The 18,614-nt window shown below is 40.2% G+C and overlaps 1 protein-coding gene, 1 long non-coding RNA gene and 1 other non-coding gene across 4 annotated transcripts; 1 reads left to right on the top strand and 2 right to left on the bottom strand.

The window, feature by feature from the left end:
• Positions 1-238: 238 nt before the first annotated feature.
• LOC121757972 lies at positions 239-1,687 on the top strand. Its single transcript, XR_006041288.1, has 2 exons — positions 239-427; positions 1,261-1,687. It is a non-coding gene; the product is annotated as an uncharacterized LOC121757972 (long non-coding RNA).
• Positions 1,688-2,293: 606 nt separating this feature from the next.
• TRNAG-GCC lies at positions 2,294-2,364 on the bottom strand. Its single transcript has one exon. It is a non-coding gene; the product is annotated as a tRNA-Gly (tRNA).
• A 10,249-nt stretch (positions 2,365-12,613) lies between these two features.
• On the bottom strand, positions 12,614-16,832 carry LOC121758813 (protein IQ-DOMAIN 14-like). 2 transcript variants are annotated; one of them, XM_042154221.1, is made up of 6 exons: positions 16,430-16,832; positions 15,286-15,392; positions 14,168-14,857; positions 13,826-14,065; positions 13,603-13,734; positions 12,614-13,479 (listed from the first exon to the last, which is right to left on the bottom strand). In XM_042154221.1, exons 2-6 carry the CDS (start codon positions 15,358-15,360, stop codon positions 12,748-12,750), a joined length of 1,869 nt encoding a protein of 622 aa, XP_042010155.1. In that variant the 5' UTR covers positions 15,361-15,392; positions 16,430-16,832; the 3' UTR covers positions 12,614-12,747. The 2 variants fall into 2 exon arrangements, with proteins under 2 accessions (XP_042010155.1, XP_042010156.1); XM_042154222.1 differs by lacking the exon at positions 16,430-16,832 and adding an exon at positions 15,611-16,380.
• Positions 16,833-18,614: the final 1,782 nt, after the last annotated feature.

The following is an 18,614-nucleotide window of genomic DNA, read 5'->3' as shown; positions in this document are numbered from 1 at the left end:
TTATGCTTGTCTTCTTCGTAGCATTGCTTCAATTTAATTATCCATATTATTATGGGTTTTAGCAAATTAGGTCTTGGAATTTTGTTCTCGTAAAAGGTATGCAGTGAAAGGGAGGAGGAAGAGGGTGGATAGTTTGGTCAATTCACAAATGATACGAAGGAAATAATTTTTAAAAAGAAGAGAAAATTTAGAAAAAAATCAAAATCCCTTATTCTGAAAAATTCGCATGCCTCGATCCCATTTTCTGAAAGGTTAACGAATTTAATCTCTAATTTCGAAAGGCTTGCGAATTTAATCTCTTTTTTCAAAATTTCTCTACATAAAACAGCCGCATTCCATTCGATCCAAAATTGAAGTAGCTAAATAGAAGCCTGTTTCACTATTTCACGATAACATATTCCGTTGACACTGACGAAAAGAAGCTCAGGTTAGTAAGGGTTTGAGCTTTAGTGCCGTCTATCTCTCTTTAATCTTTATTCATTTACTTTTGAATTCTATGTCCGATTCGGTTTACCAGATTAAATTGGATGATTATCCGAGAATGTTATTGCCGTAGTATTCAAGACGAGCTGTTTGATTTTTATCTAAGACATTTTTTATGTTTTTGCAATCAATTGAATCCAGGAGAATGTTCCACAGCTTGTATGCAATCACCGAGAGAGAAATCTATGCAAGTAAAGGAAAAAATAGGATACTAGTTCAATGCTATTAGGACGACCTAATTTCTAATGGAAAGTACTAAATTTAGGTTTTAAGATGCATTACATTAGGTATCATTTGTAGGTAGTATGAAGCAAGATTGAAATAGTATATACTTCAGAGGTTTTCAATAATAATTTTGGTCCTACCAATTAATGCGTTATGTCGAGGAGTGCCTTTATTGTGTCAGCCTTTCTGATCCTGTGATTCATGTGTTTGATATTGGATATAGGGGATGGTTTTTGGTGATGGTTATGGATTTAATGGGGCTTCTTTGCACTAAGATGTTGCTATGTGGGAAATGGAGCAACATCGTAGTCTGAAGAATAATTGGTGTGTCTCTTTAACTTGTTTGTTGCTCGTATCTGCTATAAGTGTTTTTAATGAATAATGATAGTGTATGTTCTGGTTTTACCATTTTTGGGCCTATGTATAGAAGTGTTTGATTGTGTTACAAAGAAGGTAGGACATTGTACTATTATGTTTTATTGTGAATGCTTTTCAGTTGTAGCCTTGAGACTCTGTATGCTCTAACAACTAACCAAGCCTTTGTTTGTTTAGTTTGTTACAGGGAGCATAAACTAGAGTTATTCATTCTGAGATGTCGGGCATTCCAGGATTTCGTTCTCTTACAACAAAGAGCAAGAATGCTGTTGTTGCTGGAGGGTTGACGTCATTTGTCTTTGGTGTGTATTTCTACACAATGAGAGCAGTTGGTGGTACAGATGAACTTCAAGTAGCTATTGACAAGTTTGAACATCTGAAGCACAGAAATGAGCAAGAAGCTACCTTGACACCCAAGGCTTAGTTATACGCTAGTATTTTTATCAACGGAAGCTACCTTCCGGCAGCCCTTTTTATATCCCTAGACTTGTTATGGTTTCTTGATATTTAAATAAACTCTAAATTTACAAGTTGTCTGTTTCACTTGACTAACATTCTACTCTCTAGTTTTCTCATTCTAGTCAATTACTTATGGCTGCCTTAAGATGAACATAACTTTGCTTTGAATATTTTGCGCAATAACACTACCCTTATATCTCATATTCTCCTTCCCTTAACTACCAAAAAAATGATTTGTCGTAGCTGTTTAGAAGCTATATGTTTGTCAACACTAGATAAAGTAAAAGTTGTTAAGAAAAAACCTTTTTTTTTCTGGTCCTCTGATAGTTTTAGCTTCATTGTTATGGTTCATGTTACACACAGTATCAAACAAAGTCAAAACTTTGAAGGTAATACAGATGGAAAAATGATAGGTGTGGGTGGAAAAGGGCTTATTAGTGTAACTTGTTGTGAGAAGAAAACTGGTGAGAAAAAAAGTATTCATAGATTGGAAGTAGCATACAGAAAACCATGGGAGAGGTTTAAGCACATAAAAAATAAGAAAATGTAGTGAAAAGGATGTTGATGATAAAAGCAAATAAAGAAGTTGATTGCACAGTTGGAAAATAAATGAATAACACAAGAGAGAGTTTACATCAGCAGTGACTTGAAACTCAGGCATTTCGGTTTGAACAAGAGAGACTTGAGCACGAGCACGCTGCAATTGCTCCACCTTCACGCAGGTGCTTCCACAACAGAGCATATAAAAAATTGCACCAGCCGGGAATCGAACCCGGGTCTATACCGTGGCAGGATACTATTCTACCACTAGACCACTGGTGCTTATGATTATTAAAGAAATTTAACTTTATATATATACTATTTTACTCATATTGGGACCAATTGAAAGGGATTTTATTTATTAGTACTAGTATTGGAACCAGTACATTCAATTTCAATTATGGATTCAGACTATTTATATTTTGTGGTGTGAATTTTCTCTCCCCCCATTTTTTTAAAGATACTAAACTTTCCATGCTAACCACCGACTCTAGTGTTCAAACCCCAATCTTCTGCACATCAAAGATAAAAAAAAATATACTACGGAGTAGTAAATAATTTAATTAACTTTAATTTATAAGTATAGATCCGAGGATGTATCGACATTTACATCAGTTATTTCTTTTATTTTTAATATATTTCGTTTCTTATTAGTAGTAAAAGTGATCACTAAAATTAAAAATAGGATTAAAGAACTGTGAGGGGCAATTTAGCCAATTTGAAACTAGGGTTTCAGTTCGCCCTGTCTCCTGCGGCTGCCTATAAATTCATTCCAACATTTACGGACATTTCATAAGCATTTTATCGTTTTGCGTTTTCTTCTTTCATTTCTAAAATTATCATTTCTTGTGTTTTGGTTTAATGATTTTTGGCTAAAGTTGCCAATTTGCAGAGCAAGGACGTCGACTTTATATCAATGGCGAAAACTTGCATTGAAGGTTGGCAAGATCGAAGCGATTCTCCTTGCCTTCTAAGAGCACCCGCAACGCGTCCTGCGGGTGTCTCTTAGAGGCAGACCGACTAGCCGATTCCCGACGCTGGCCGGTCCGCTCGCCGAACGAGCGGCAAATCGGCGAGCGCACGCCGATTTTTGGGAGCTGGCCGATGCCCTCGTCAATCGACTGGCCCCATTGTAGGCTCCCGATCGGCGAGCGATCGGCCAGCTCAATTTTATTTTGTTTTTTTAATTTTTCGAAACACTATATATACGCGATCTGTATGTCTATATTTCGATCTCAACTTTGAACCAGAAATCGATCATAAGAAGAGGCTGAAGACGAAGAGTCGCGTCTCTTCGTTTTCAAATTATTGCAAATTAGTCCTTCAACTTTCGGAAATTACGTTTTCGGATGAATTTTTTGTACAACAACTTTAATGGAAATAAAAAACTTTCTGTACAGCTCAACCCTAGCCAGGGGCGCTGCCCCTTGGACCCCGCCAGGGGCTACCGCCCCTAAAATATCCAACAATTTGCACGTCGTTTTCATTTGCACCACTTGTTTTAATGTACGCCTGTATTATCCTACACAACATGATTGTCGAGATGAAGGTGTACAACTGACTAGTTGGGCCAATGGCGATGCTAATGAAGTCGGCCCAAGCCACGGCGTGGCCGCCCCCAACGTACGAAGGGGTACCTCACGATGAAATCGCCCGCCTCAAGGCACATGTCGACATGCTCCAAGTGAATGCTCATATTCGACTCCAAAAGGATTTAATTGAAGAGTTGTGGGCGAAGAGGACTACACGTCGTTAGATTTTTTTTTAATTAATGTACTTTTTAAAATTTAAATATTACTATTGAGTTTTCCCGTATCTGTGTCGTAAATTTAATTTCGTATTTTGTGTGATTGTTAATTATTTGTTTTTATAATTTTGTTTATTGTGGCTAGGCTATGGCTGACATATTGCTTGTCCAGTTGTTTGTCCTGATAATGTGGCAGAAGGAGTTTTTAGTGCTGCTAACGTGGCAGGAGGGGTTTGTGGCTAGGCTATGACTGAGCTATGACTATTGGAGATGCTCTTATTTCGTCCCTCTGAGACGAGACGGACGCGAGACGTGTTGCAGCGTCTCGTCCCTGTCTCGCCGAGACGCCCGTCTCATCGAGACGGCTGGCGCCACGCGTGACGCCCACTCGCCGGCCCGCGAGTGGGCTTCGTCACGCTGATGTAATAAATCATTTTTTTAAAAAAAATGAATTTAATAAAAAAAATTAAAAATTTAAAAACGGTAATATGACCATTCAATAGTCATTTTAATTTTTTTTAATTCTATAAATACTTCTCTTTCACACACATCTATTCTTCTCAAATCATCTCTCTTTACTTTCTAATTTTCATCTCAAATTATCTCTTTTATTCTTCTCCCAAATTTAATCCATTCATTGATCCATTTGAGCAAATGCGTCGAATAATGGAAGAATCGTTTGAAAAAGATCGACGTAGGGAGGCGGAGGAAGCCGCGCCGCCCTAACGACTATCCCGGACTTACATCCATCGTAACCGAGAGGAAGCCGCCGCAAGGTTAGTAAGCGACTACTTCTGTGATAACCCGGTATGGGGAGAGACCTACTTCCGTCGTCGTTTCCGCATGCGGAAACCGCTATTTCTGCACATCGCAAATACATTGGCAGCCCGGGAGGGTTCTTCCAAGAAAGGTTCGACGCCGTTGGCCGTCCCAGCCACACGACGCTGCAGAAATGTACTGCAACAATCCGTCAGCTTGCTACTGGACAAACGGTGGATTTGTTCGACGAATACCTCCACATTGGAGAAAGCATTGGGAGAATGTACTTGATGAACTTCTGCAAATGCGTCCGGGCAGCCTTCACCGAAGAATTTCTCCGGAAGCCAAGCACGGCAGATTGTCAGTTTCTGTTCCAGCTTCACGAAAAAGTGCACAGATTCTCTGGGATGCTTGACAGCGTCGATTGCATGCATTGGCAATGAAAGAATTGCCCTGTGGCGTGGATGGGGTCATACACGAGCGGCCACAAAGGCACACATCCCACCGTTATACACGAGGTCGTTGCCGACTACCGGCTATGGATTTGGCATGCGTACTCCGGGGTCCTCGGATCGAACAACGACATCAACGTGCTCAACCAATCCGACCTCTTCGCTGAAGTTTTGGATGGTAAAGCGCCGGCCATCAACTTCATCGCTAACAACCGGCGGTATAAAATGTGGTACTATATTGCCGACGGCATCTACCCGAAGTGGTCAACCTTCGTGAAGACGTTCAACAGGACGGTGAACGAAAAACAGGTTCTTTTTGCGCAGAAGCAAGAGGCTGCTCGCAAGGATGTGGAGAGGGCGTTCAGGGTTCTCCAATCGCGCTTCAACATTATCAAAGCCCAGGCTCGTACGTGGTTTATAGAGAATATGGTCGACATAATATATACGTGCATAATCTTGCACAACATGATTGTCGCCGATGAAGGACCTGAGGCGGGAAATTGGTTTGACCCTGAAACCCCGGGAAGCTCTACTCTACCGCAAGTAGTCCGCCTCGCAGTGGAGTGCATCCGTCTATGCAAGATCGGTTGTCGGCAAGGACACGTGATTCTACCGCCCACTCCCAACTCCAAGATTGTCTAATGGAGCACATTTAGGCAAACTTTAGCAACCAGTAGAGTGCGCGGAAGAAATTAAATTATGTATTTTTAATATTTTTTTAGGATTTTAATTATGTGTTTTTAAAAAAAATTTAGAATTTGAAGTTGTAATTTTATTTTATTTTATTTAATTAAGTGTGTTTTTATTAATTGAATTTGTTGGAAATAAAAATAAAAAATGAAATTGAATGAATAGTTAAGGAATGAGATGCTTAAGAGATGGATAAGTGATTGAAGGTTGCAGATGTTGTCTCTTAGTTAAAAGATGGAGTGAAAAGTACCGTGCAACTCATAAATAGTTAAGAGATGAGACGGTTAAGAGATGGATAAGAGACAGTGTTGCGGATGACCTTATCTATCTCGGTTTTGATTGCAGCCTCGAACAAATCGCTACAATTTTTTAAATCTCAGTTCTTTTTATCGCATTTCATTTTATACGTAAACATCAGTATTAGACAATTAAAAATCAAGATTGTTTTTTTGTATAGTTACTGTTGTAAAAAAAATTTAATCCCCGAAAGCTATTTTAAGTTTTTCTTAATGCGGGAATGGGAAGCATATTGTTTTAAGCCCATAATAATTTAAAAAATACCGTGGTGCATTAAAATGCTATTTTTTCTTAAATTGTAAACTTGTTAACTCATTAACGTAGTGTATTAAAAATGTCAACACGATCACATTAAAATGTCAATACATATTTATGTTGACATTTTAATAAACTGTATTGACATTTAAATATCAATATCAACATAATGTATTAAAATATCAACTTAAATTTATGTTGACATTTCAGTACCATTGTGTTGACATTTTTAATATATTGCATTGACGAGTTAGCAAGCTAGCAACTTAAGAAAATTTAGCAACGAATCACACCTCCTAAAAATATATGGGGTGTTCGATTTGCAAGATTGTATCCGGGATTAAATTTGTAGAGTGTTTGTTTCAAGAGATTCAATCCCACAACTCAATCGTAGATGGATAATCATGAGATAATTAGTCATAGCTAACCCTCCTATGACTAAAATAATTTCACAACTCAATCATGGATTATATCTTGGTAATATTTTATCTTGAAAACTAAACATCACCATGTTGTATAATTAGGAATGTTAGTGCAACCCGCAACCTGTAGGCTGACCCGAATAGCCGCCAAATTTATAGGGTTAGGGTTGAAAATTTATAGCCTGATAAATTTCTATTATAACTAGGGATGTCAATGTAACCCGAACCCGCGGGCCGGCCCGAATAACCCGATAAAAATACAGGGTTAGGGTTGTAATTTCGTAGCCCGAATTTAAAATCGGACCATTCGGGCTGACCCGTTCGGGTTGTCGGGTTAGGCGGGCTGACCCGTTCGGGTTACGGGTCAGCCCGTCGGGTTGAAGGCTTCTGCACAGCGAGCAGTTTTTGTAACGGTCATAACTTTCTCTACAAAGCTCCGATTGAGGCATGCAATATATCCACGCGGAGCTCTTTCGAAGACGGAGAGAATGATATGTATTAGAGGTTTATCAGACTTCAAAATCGCGAGAAACATTGACTCAAACAAGGCTGCTGCACATCCACATATTTTGTGTACATTTTCTAATCCATTTTCTATAATTTCTCAACAAAGATGTAAACATACCAAAATATAGAAATATAATCAAAATAATCCAAGACAACCCTCTAAAACCATGCAAAATCCAAATACGTCAACCGACTATATAAGATCACGAAAAAAATCACTATGTGGTTCATGGATTCATAAATACTCGTATATAAAAGCTTTCTTTAGTATATTTCCAATATAATAGTGCAAAGTGCTTTGACGCCGCTTCGTCATTGAATTATGCGTACTTTGATGATTCTTAAAACAAAGATAAATTATTATTTGACTTATTTATAGCTGGAATAAATTAAATTTGACCAATCATAATTCAAGAAAACTTAGAATTACTCCAATTAGCTAGCACCTCTAACGTTATGAAAATTTTATTTAATTTTCTACGAATTGATTTATGTTTGAATTTTGAAACAAAGTGTTGATTTATGTTTTAAATACATAAACATAAACATATTATTGATAGATATTTTGTAAATAATTATGTAATGAATAAGTTATTTAAATTTAAATAACTTAATCTTTTTTAAAAATATTAAAGAAAATTAAAAATACGCATTTCATTGTTGAATGATTAATTAAAAATATGTATATAATTAAAGAAAATTTAAAATACCTATTATTTTTTTGAAAATATTAAAAGAATCAAAAATACCCATTGGCCCGAAAAACCCGTTGGGTTAGCTCGAAACCCGAAGGGTTAGGGTTAGGGTCGAACTTTTATAACCCGAAAAAATCATAACCCGAATAGCCCGTACCCGAATGGCCCGACAACCCGAACGGGTTGGCTCGATTGACATCCCTAATTATAACCTTATTAGTCTGCACCCGATTAACCCGCAACCCGTTAAGGCAAGATCTGAAAATCCGATGGGCTAGCCTGAAAACCCGATAAAATTTCTATTGTATAATTTATTTGACTCCTAATTCGTCACTTCATTGATTATTTTTATAATATAGATAACTACAAAAATAACTTTCAATTTTATACTCCCTCCGTCCCATCTCGTGTGATGGATTTCTTTTTGGCATGAGAATTAAGAAAATTGATACATATTGAGTTAAAATGGAGAAACTAAAGTATGAGAGATGAAAAAGTAAGAGAGATAAAGAGAGAATAAAATAACAAAGGGAATAAAGTAAGAGATAGTTGAAGTTTTGTTTTTATCTAAAAAATGAAATCAATCAGTTGAGATGGGACAACCTAAAATGGAAAGTTGGTCAATTGAGGTGAGACGGATGGAGTATTAAAGAGTTGTGATATAGCAAAACTCAATCTTATGAAGGTCATTCTTAGTCTATTTTAGGTTATGATAGTAAGCATGACATAAAATGATCTAAAAATGACATCTGTATTTTTCAAATCTGGATTTTATAAAATGACCTAAAATGAACTAACAATGTCTTACAATGACCTAAAACAAGCTAACAATGACGGGTTCAGCAGTTCGGAAATCAAAATTAGTTCGACATTGATTGTAACCCTTATATTAAATATATAAATTATATATTAAATTTTTATTAATATAATACACCCTCTGTTCCAACTAAAAACAAAACATCCAATCACTGTTAGTTTATTTCGATCATTTACTTTACTTGCTCTTTATTTCTCCTATTTTTTTCTCTTTCCTATTTTATTTTACTTTCATTTAATCTATTTAACACAATTTCTTAATCTCCGTGTTCAAAAGTTTTGTATCGACTTAGATGGAACGGATGGAGTAATAGATAAATAAAATAGAAACTTCAAATTCACTAAATATTAATATTTGATCATGTTTATGTTTGAGTTTAAACATATATCTCAAATTATCAAATTTATCATAATTAAATGTTTTACGTTTTATAAATATAACTACTCCATCCGTCCCACTCTAAATAGCCGCATTCGTGAGTGGCACGAGATTTTAAGAAGTGTTATTAGGTACAATAAAGTAGAGAGAAAAAATGTAGTTAAATATTTTAATGAGTAGAGAGGAGAGATGAGGTAATTTTCAAAATTGGAAAGTGACCATCTTGATTGGAACAAACAAAAAAGGAAAGGTGACCATCTTGAATGAGACGGTCAGAGTAATTTTCATCATTATTTATTAGATTGATCGCATGTTAATTTTATCTGTAGCAACTCGATTAACCTGTTGGGCTAACCCGAAACCCGAGTTTTTAGGGTTAGGGACAAACTTCTATAACACGAAAAAAAAATTCATAACCCGACTAACCCGCACCTGATAGGGTTGGCCCGAAACCTGCTAAGCTGACCCGATTGACATCCCTAGATATAATAGACTACTCCTAAACAACAATGTTTAAATTAAAACGTTTGCTATCATGCTCTTGACGTCCCCAATAAATATTTTATTTTTAAATGGTTAATAATTTCCATCCATTTTGTCATAAAATCATTTAGAGCATCCGCAACGCGGCGCGGAATCGTCCCGCGTTCCGTGCCGGAGGGACGGGCTGTCACGCCACGCGCCATGGCAACGTGGCGCTCCCCTGGGCCATGCGTGACGCCGGCCCGCGAGTGGCCGTCGTCACGATGACGCAATAAATCTTTTTTTAAAATTCAAATTTAAAAAAAATATTTTTTTATTAAACGGTAAAACTCCTTTTTTGAATTTTTTTTTTATTTTTGTACTCTATAAATACTCCTAATTCATCATCATTTCACACACAACTACACACCTATTCTTCCTAAATTAACTTCATTTCCTCTCCAATTTTCATCTAACATCTCATCACAAAATGTCCGGCGGGTAGGATCTCAACACGTTTAACGATTGGGAGACCATGTACAACACACTGAGTGGTTCCGGTTCGTCGACGCCGGGCACCCAGGGTTGGGCGACGCCGGGTGGGTACCAACCACCCACTTTTGACGTGGATGCATACGCACGTCCCTCCGCCCCGCGGTATTCGCAGGGATTATCCTAGATTCGGGAGGATTTCCCCGTTGAACCCACTCTGGGAGGAGGCCGAGGCGGGCAAAGCTCCAGGGCGGAGTCGGAGGCGGGCGAGGAGGAGGAGGAAGATGGGGATCTAGGCCGGCATCCGTACAACAACAATGAAACGATGGCGGTGTACAACGCCTGGATCGCCGTCTCGTACGATCCCGTCGTCGGGAATCAACAACCCAACAAGTGCTTCTGGGAAAAGGTCACCGAGATCTACCACCAGATTCAGCCGAAAGGGTCCCAGAAGCGCACATATAAGATGTTGCGCTCTCACTTTGGCCGAGTCGACAAACAGGTCAAAAAATTCTGTGGCATCTACTCGACCGAAGTGGTGCACTACCAAAGCGAAGCTTCGGGAGCCGACATTCTGAGTGCGGCTTTGCACGTCTACAACCAAGACACCGGTAAACAATTCAAATATGTTGATATTTGGCAGGTCGTCAAGGACGAGAAAAGGTGGGCCGACGGTGTTCGCTCCAGCTCGGGCTCAACCTCAAAGCGCACGAAGCACACGGCGAGTGGCCAATACTCGTCTGGTGACGAGGGTGAGGGCAGCGGCGCACAAGAGGGTGCACCGCAGGAGTTTGCGGGCACGACCAGCGATGCCGCGGTATCCAGCCATGGGCGCCGTCGACCGCAAGGGACCAAGGCGGCGAAGGCGGCTAGAGCGAGGAAGGGCCGAGGCGAATCAAGCTAGGGGGCCTCGGGATCGGGCTCAGGGGAGGATCGAACACCCTTATGGCGGTGTACATGACCGCCACAATGACAGACACTTCCCGCTTCTCGCCCTCCCAATACCAAGCCTGGTGGAACGAAATTGTGCATATGGCAGCACAACTTGGCCTTCTGCCTCCTATTGCACCTCCACCGCCTTCGGGGGATGATTCGCCGGTGAGTAGTTTTTTTTTCTTTAAATTTGTATTTTAAATTATGCAACATTTAATTTTTTAGGATTTTAATTGTGTGTTTTTTATTTTTTTAAATTTTAAGTTGTACTTTTTTTATGTTGTGTGTTTTTTAATGACGTGTGTTTGTTTTAATTGAATTGGGTTGGAAATAAAAATAAAAATAAAAAATGAAATTGATTGAATAGTAATATAAGGAACGGTTAAGGAACGAATAAGGAACGGAGGGTTGCAGGTTATGTTCCTTAGTTAAGGAATGAAGTAAAAAACATATAGTGGGGTCCGCAAATAGTAGTTTAAGAAACGGTATAACAACAGCGTTGTGGATGACCTTATCAGTTATCACTACGCGTTTTAAAATCTACATCGGACTATTTTTGACAGGAGGAAGTACTTAACATAGAAAAAATCGTCCACCGTAACGGCACAGATATTGTGTTATAGAAAATCGAGCGATACATGCCATGACTGCAAACACCGATTGCACAGATCTGGCTAGCATGCACCCACCTATCGCCAGAGCAAAGTCAAGCAAAGATTAGACTATTGGGATCTTAATATATTCATTTTCTTAAAAAATTATTTTTTTAGAATTGAATTCTGGTGAGTGAGTGAGAAATAATTTGTTAAAGTATGTCATAATAATATGAGATTAATTAATTAATTACAAATTGGACACTAACTCCAAAATACGTGACACAGGAACTGTCCATTGCATATTGATCGGGTCCAGATACGTCGATGGAACAGCTAATGACGACAGAGGTGTCATACTCCATGATAGAAGCTTGTGACTATTGACAATTGATTTTGCATTGATTCCATAAGCTCTATATGTAATAGGCTAGGCCTATTAATAGCGAAGCATACTTATGCATTATCCACACCAAGACACTTCTACATTTATAACATAAACTCCCTCTCTCTCAAAATTGTTCTATTTTTTTGAAGCTGAGTCATTCATATCATCCAATTCGCCAGAGCTCTGTTATCGGCGGTGCTATTATACCAGAGACGAAGTCGTTTTATCTTTAGGGACGATACACTAGATCCGAGATACTAACAAAGCGGCAGAACGTATATCTATTTTGTGGAAAGATGACTCAATTCAATACAATATTCATAGTTTCATTTCACTAATTTCAATTTGTTTCAGTTCTATTTCCATGCTATCTTCTTCCTTGATTATTTTTTGGATTGTATTACGCCCGACAGTTTATATCTTAGTATCTACACAACAAAATAATAACCCCAAATAGCACCTGTGGTTCACGTGACTGTACACCTAGGAGGAGAGGGATGTGAGAGGCGAGGCAAGCTAGTCGTAGTGGTGGGGTGCAACGGTTGGTCCCAAGATAAGGGACGTAGAGAGGCCAAGATCTATTGTCGCAGCCCAAACGACAAATTGTACGAGGATTGATATTGTTAAATGTAAATAGCCAAGAATTGTAAAAGTAAAACCAACCACTCCTATTCATTATTGTACATCACTAAAGATTTCAACCCTTCAAACATCAACACTGTATATTAAACTGACAACAACAGCCTTACTAATCTTACAACAAACACATGCACAAAAATCACACAAATCTGTTAAACGGCTTTCTCCCAACTAAACCTGCTGGCATCGAAACCGTTGAATTCACGCTGAAATCTCCGATGGAACGGGCATCCTCTCGTTTCTCGGTTCCCACTTGCGATGCAGAATCCCTATTAGACCCTTTGTTCCACTTGAACGAACCAGCATTCGGAGTCAAAGGAAACGAGAACCTTCTCTTGGAGTCGCTGCTTCCAGGAGTCCCCGGGAACCTCTCCCTCGGGTTACTATATGCTCTCGCTTTGGCTTTGGCCGAGACAGTAGGCGTCATGTAGTTGGGAACGGAGAACGGGGGGCAACTCACCAGACTGTCGTCATCTTTCATAGGAGTATCGTAAGCTGAATTAGTTGCACCTGCTTTTGGTTTCGAGAACTTGGTATAGCTCAAGCTGCTTGCAAGAGGACTCCTGCCTGGGGTGGTCTGAAAGTATTTTACTCGGACAGGGACTGCTGACCTGGATGATCGTGGCGTGACAGATTCGTGGTTGTCAAACATGAGATTTCCGAGCCTACTACTACTTGGGTGAAGCTGAGGGCTTGGCTTGAACTCTGAAACGGCCATTGAAGGGGTTAACGAGATGCTCCTTGATGCAGCTTGACTCTGCGAACTACCAGCTTGAGGTAGCTGACGTTCTAACCAGTTCCACCACCAAGGGAATCCGTTGGATCGGATACCAGAAGAATTTGGAGTTGATTTTGGATTGGCTTTCCAGAGCTGTTGTAATAGATAATAAGATAAGCAAAACATGTCAAACATCTAAGAAATCTAATCTTTTTGAAGCTTATTCGTAAATCCTTGCTCTCTCTCTTTTAATGACAAAAAGGGTGACTAGTTTACCTGGTTAGAGTACGCATAGGCCATTGCTCTCTCTCTTTTAATGACAGCCTCCACTCGCTTCCGCGTCCTTGCTTCTACTTCCTCCTTTGTTAGCCTGCAATCGTCCCAATCTTCATTTTGACCGTCCTTAGACTACACCAACAGCATACACAGTGAGAAGATGATATCAAACCACGTGTTCAACATGGTGAACATTCAAAATGATATCGAGAAAAGAACTCACCATCTGGTTCAAGGTCCATTTGCTCAGGGTACTCTCAGCATCCTTATTACTCTTATACGCGTGATCCTGGAGTGCCTGGTTCTCCAACATTTGAATCCTCCGTGACTGGATTTGTGTTTGAACTCTGACCAAAAGCTGCATTTGTTTCATGGCATTCATCGTCTGACGTCTTACATTCTGCCCTTTCACCACTACTTGAAGCCTCACTAAGCCCTTCAAGGCTCGGAAACTCCGCCTTGCCTGTCATATTCAGACATACTATTGAGTTAATCACACTACAAAAGCAAGCGAGGGATAGAAAAGCATTCTATCAGCAACCTTCTTAGCAAGTGAGAATATTACCAGGTAACCTCTATACGCTGCCTGGATTTTTGTGGTTGAAAGTTGCTGGTCTCTTAAAGTCGGTTCTGGCTTCTGCACATGCCTGATTTCCTTTCTGCTTTGAGCTGATTTAGGAGCAGTAGCCTTGAAAGGAGCAGCGGCCTTGGGAGAAGCAGCACCGGAACTGAAAGCTGTAGGAGGAGCAGCCTTGGGAGGAATGACGGCCCCAGTGGAGAGTGTTTCTCGAGGAGCAGCCTTGGGAGGAACGGCCCCAGTGGAGAGTGTCTCTCGAGGAGTAGCCTTGGGAGGAACGGCCCCAATGGAGAATGTCTCTCGAGGAGCAGCCCTTGGGGAAGTAACCCTCGGAAAAGGAGCTCTTGGAGAACTAGATTTAGGGGAAGGAGCTCTTGGAGAATTAGATTTAGGGGAAGAAGCTCTTGGAGAATTAGATTTAGGGGAAGAAGCTCTATGAGAAGCAGGATCGGGTGAAGCAGGCCGGGGTGAGACAGGCCTTACAGGCAGAGCAGGAGGCGATTTTGGGCGTTGAGAAGATGTAGGAGGAGGCCTAATCAGTAGCTGATCAGCTTCCCCTAATATTTTCTCGATGCTGCTTGGCTCTCTGAACAGGGGAATAAACGACTTGGTATCTCCATGCCTTAAAATTCCCTTGCCCTTCTTCTTTTCCTTGCTGCTGCTCTTCTTGTCAGGTCCCTGAAACAGTATAAAATTGGAAGAAATATAAAAGCTACTAGCTCTTTATGATTTCAGTAACTAATATGCTTAAACACATTAAACTTCTAAAAATTAGCCTCTGGCGAAATGCATTGAAATATTCGTGGGAAGACAAAATGGTTTAGTGATCCACAGAAGTAAATCACAAATGCAGGGCACAATGTGGTTTTTAAAGCTCCCCACATTCTAAACTTGAGCACTACATTAACAAGTGCTTCCAACATATCACAAGGTTTGTTTGAAACTTACGAGAAACATATGCCCTTCCTAGAATTACATCAATTACTACAGAAAGGAAGCAGGAGGATATTGGGCATGCCTAAGTCAACAATCATTAAAAGAAGAGAGGCCATTGATCAATTAAAAAGCAACATCACTTTGTTATGGTTAGTAACAGAATGACTTACATCGGCTCGCTTTTCGTTTGAGTTGTTAGTGAAAACCCTTTTGATTGCTGAAAACCAGCTTCCCTTCTTCCCCATATTCTCAGCATTACTGTTTCTCCCACAAAAACCTGCATGTGTTAAGAGTTAGCAATCCAAGACATATGGCCGGCCATGTTCTGCTATCGAGCTAAATGACAAACACGATTTCATAGCATACTACTACGAAAATCAACTTATCATTCATTCAAGGTCTTCAAATAACAAACACTAACATCTAATAAAGTGCACAAAATGGGAAGAGCAACAAGTCACAAAGGAAGATCTTTTGAAAAGGTACAAGTCTTACATCAACTTCAAGAATTATCCAACTCTTTTCATGAAAGTTAGACACACAGCCTCCATTTCCCATCCATGTTATTAAGTCAAGCTTGAACTCTCAAACCCCTCACACCCAATTTCAAGGCCACTGCAAATAATAAGTCAACCCGGGACCTCGCCCCAAAGACCGGAGCAAGAAGAAGGAAGCACAAGGGGTCAATATGGGCCATGTCTCAGTCTCTATCAACCACACTAAGTCATAAGTCGTCAAGCATTGTAAAAAAACGCCCAATTACACACAATCTCATTCTATGAATTTATGTTGAATCATTTAATATAATATCCACACAAAATTTACAGCTGATATATTGGTTTGCGATATGATTAAGTGCATACCTAAAGAGAAATTCTATAACAGGGAAGATATTTAAGGCATGCTGGAGTGTTACAGAACCCTCCAAAGTCAAGAACTCAACAAACTACAGCCATACATCTTAAATCAAGTCTAGTTAACCCATAGCAGCCTTAGATGCCAAATATTTCCAAGCCTACACCAAATCTCTGAACACCCAAACAATTCCCCACCCACAAATTCGATCTACCCAATTTTGCAGCCCTCCATTCATAATTCATTTGGAAAGAAAAAGTAGTTCAATTCAAGTGTGAGGTAGTGAAACAGGAGCTAAAATCAAGAAGCAAGAAACATAAAAAATCTATACATGAAAAGAAGTAAAGAAAATTAAAAAAGAGTTCTTTCCTGTTTTCCACATAAACAGGCCTAATCCCAAGAGATCATATGCATCAACTACACATGCAATTAAATAAAAGATTCCTAATTTCTCATCACCTTAACTGCTGCTCCTATCTTCAGAAGCCTTCCACAAAGCTGCAACAACTAAAATAAGAAAACAAAAATACACAGTACTCCCTTGTCTCCTCTCTCTCTCTAAGCATATGTGAGAAGAGAAGAGAAGAGAAGAGAAGAGCCTACACAAGCTTCTCTTTCTAGCCCTTCATCCACCCTCTTTCTTGGTCCTCCACAACATATTTCTTTCCCCCATAGCAGCAACACCCTTTAATTTCTCGCAGCCGTTGGTCTTTAAAAATTGGCAAACTGCCCACAACTTTTTACCAAGGTGTGTGGGGAACTTTGAATCAGGTTCTTGCTTGCAGAAGGTTGAAGCTTTATTTTCTAATGTTGGCCTCTCTCTCTCTCTCTCTTATTTGGATAGTACCTTGCTTTATTCAAGGCATCATCATGATTAATAATGATGATAGACTAGCATCATTTTTATGTCAGACCGCAATTTTACAGCGGAAGAAACAGCTAAAATTCAACAAATGGAGGAATTATTACGGTTCCTAGGATTCAATATGTTGCCTAATTCTTAAACACATGTCTTATTAGCTCGAGTTTAGAAAATGTTTTTCTGCATTTTGTCCGAATTAATTAGTCATTTTCCCACCAACTTATTTATGTTGGCAGGTACAAGAGCTCATTGTACCATTCTAGATAAAAAGAAGAATCAGCTGAGAGCAAAATTAGTTTAAAAGTTTAGGCCTTTAGACCATCCACAATAGGAATAGCCCAGCCATAGCCTAGTCACTGCCACATTATCAGCACTAAAAATCCTCTTGCCACATCATCAAAACAAGCAAATAGCCCAGCAATAGCCCAGCCATAGCCTAGCCACATACTATCCACATCACTATTAACAAATATATACAAAATGAAATAATTAACAATCACACAATATACGGAATTAAATTTACGACACAAAAACAAGAAAATTCACTAATATTAATAAAATTTAAAAAGTACATTAATTAAAAAAAATTACATAATTAAGCAAAACTAACGGCGGTCAATCCTCCGCGCCCATAACTCTTCAATTAAATCCTTTTGGAGTCGAATATGAGCCGTCGTTTGGCGCATGTCGGCATGTGCTTGTAGGAGGCCGGCTTCATCGTGAGGTACCCCACTCCGTACGTTGGGGGCGGCCACGCCGTGGCTTGGACCGGCTTCATTATCGTCGTTGACCCAATTGGTCAGATCGTCACCTTCATCTTCGACAATCATGTTGTGCATGATAATACAGGCGTACATTATATCAACAATGCATTGGACATTCCACAAACGCGTTGGACCCTTAATTGCCGCCCATCGAGACTGGAGCACACCAAATGCGCGCTCCACGTCCTTGCGCGCCGACTCCTGCCGTGCCGCAAAGTAGGCCTTCTTCTAATCTCCTGGGAATCGGATCGTCTTCACAAAGACGGGCCACCTAGGGTATATCTCATCCGCCAAGTAGTAGCCCATATCATGTTGGTTGCCGTTGGCGACAAAACTGATGGTCGGACCGACGCCCTGGCACCGCTCATTGAAAAGTGGCGACGAGTTGAGGACGTTGAGGTCGTTGTTCGAACCAGCTATCCCAAAATACGCGTGCCAAATCCAAAGCCGGTAATCAGCTACGACCTCCAGGATCATCGTGGGATTCTTTCCCTTGTAGCCGGACGTGTAGAACCCTTTCCAGGCTGCGGGACAGTTCTTCCACTCCCAATGCATACAATCTATGCTGCCTAACATACCCGGGAACCCATGCTGACTCCCGTGCATCCGCAACAGATCTTGGCAGTCTTGGAGGGTAGGCGTTCGGAGATACTGATCACCGAATACTTCTATCACTCCCAGACAGAAATTCTTCAGACATTGCAGGGCAGTCGTCTCACCGATGTGGAGATACTCGTCCCACATGTCTGCCGCGCCTCCGTAGGCCAACTGCCGGATTGCCGCAGTGCACTTTTGAATAGGTGTGTGGCCGGGTCTGCCAGCCGCATCGTGCCTGAAGCAGAAATACAGATATCGAGACTCCAATGCGTTGACAATACGCATAAACAGGTCCCTGCTCATCCTAAAACGACGCCTGAAAAGGTTGGCGTTGAACCGAGGCTCCTGTGCGAAGTAGTGTTCGTATAGGCGCTGATGTGCAGCTACGTGATCCCGATCAATCACACTGCGGCGGTGGACC

Source organism: Salvia splendens, chromosome 12, assembly GCF_004379255.2.
Source record: "Salvia splendens isolate huo1 chromosome 12, SspV2, whole genome shotgun sequence".
Taxonomy (NCBI): Eukaryota; Viridiplantae; Streptophyta; class Magnoliopsida; order Lamiales; family Lamiaceae; genus Salvia; species Salvia splendens.
This window is presented reverse-complemented; position numbering and strand designations above follow the sequence as displayed.

Excerpts from the sequence above, each read along its gene's own strand:
- LOC121758813 (XM_042154221.1), bottom strand. The coding sequence starts at position 15,360 with ATGGGGAAGAAGGGAAGCTGGTTTTCAGCAATCAAAAGGGTTTTCACT. Across the intron at positions 14,066-14,167 it reads CAGCGTATAGAGGTTACCTG|GCAAGGCGGAGTTTCCGAGC; the intron begins GTAATATTCTCA and ends TGAATATGACAG. Across the intron at positions 13,735-13,825 it reads AATGGACCTTGAACCAGATG|TCTAAGGACGGTCAAAATGA; the intron begins GTGAGTTCTTTT and ends CTGTTGGTGTAG.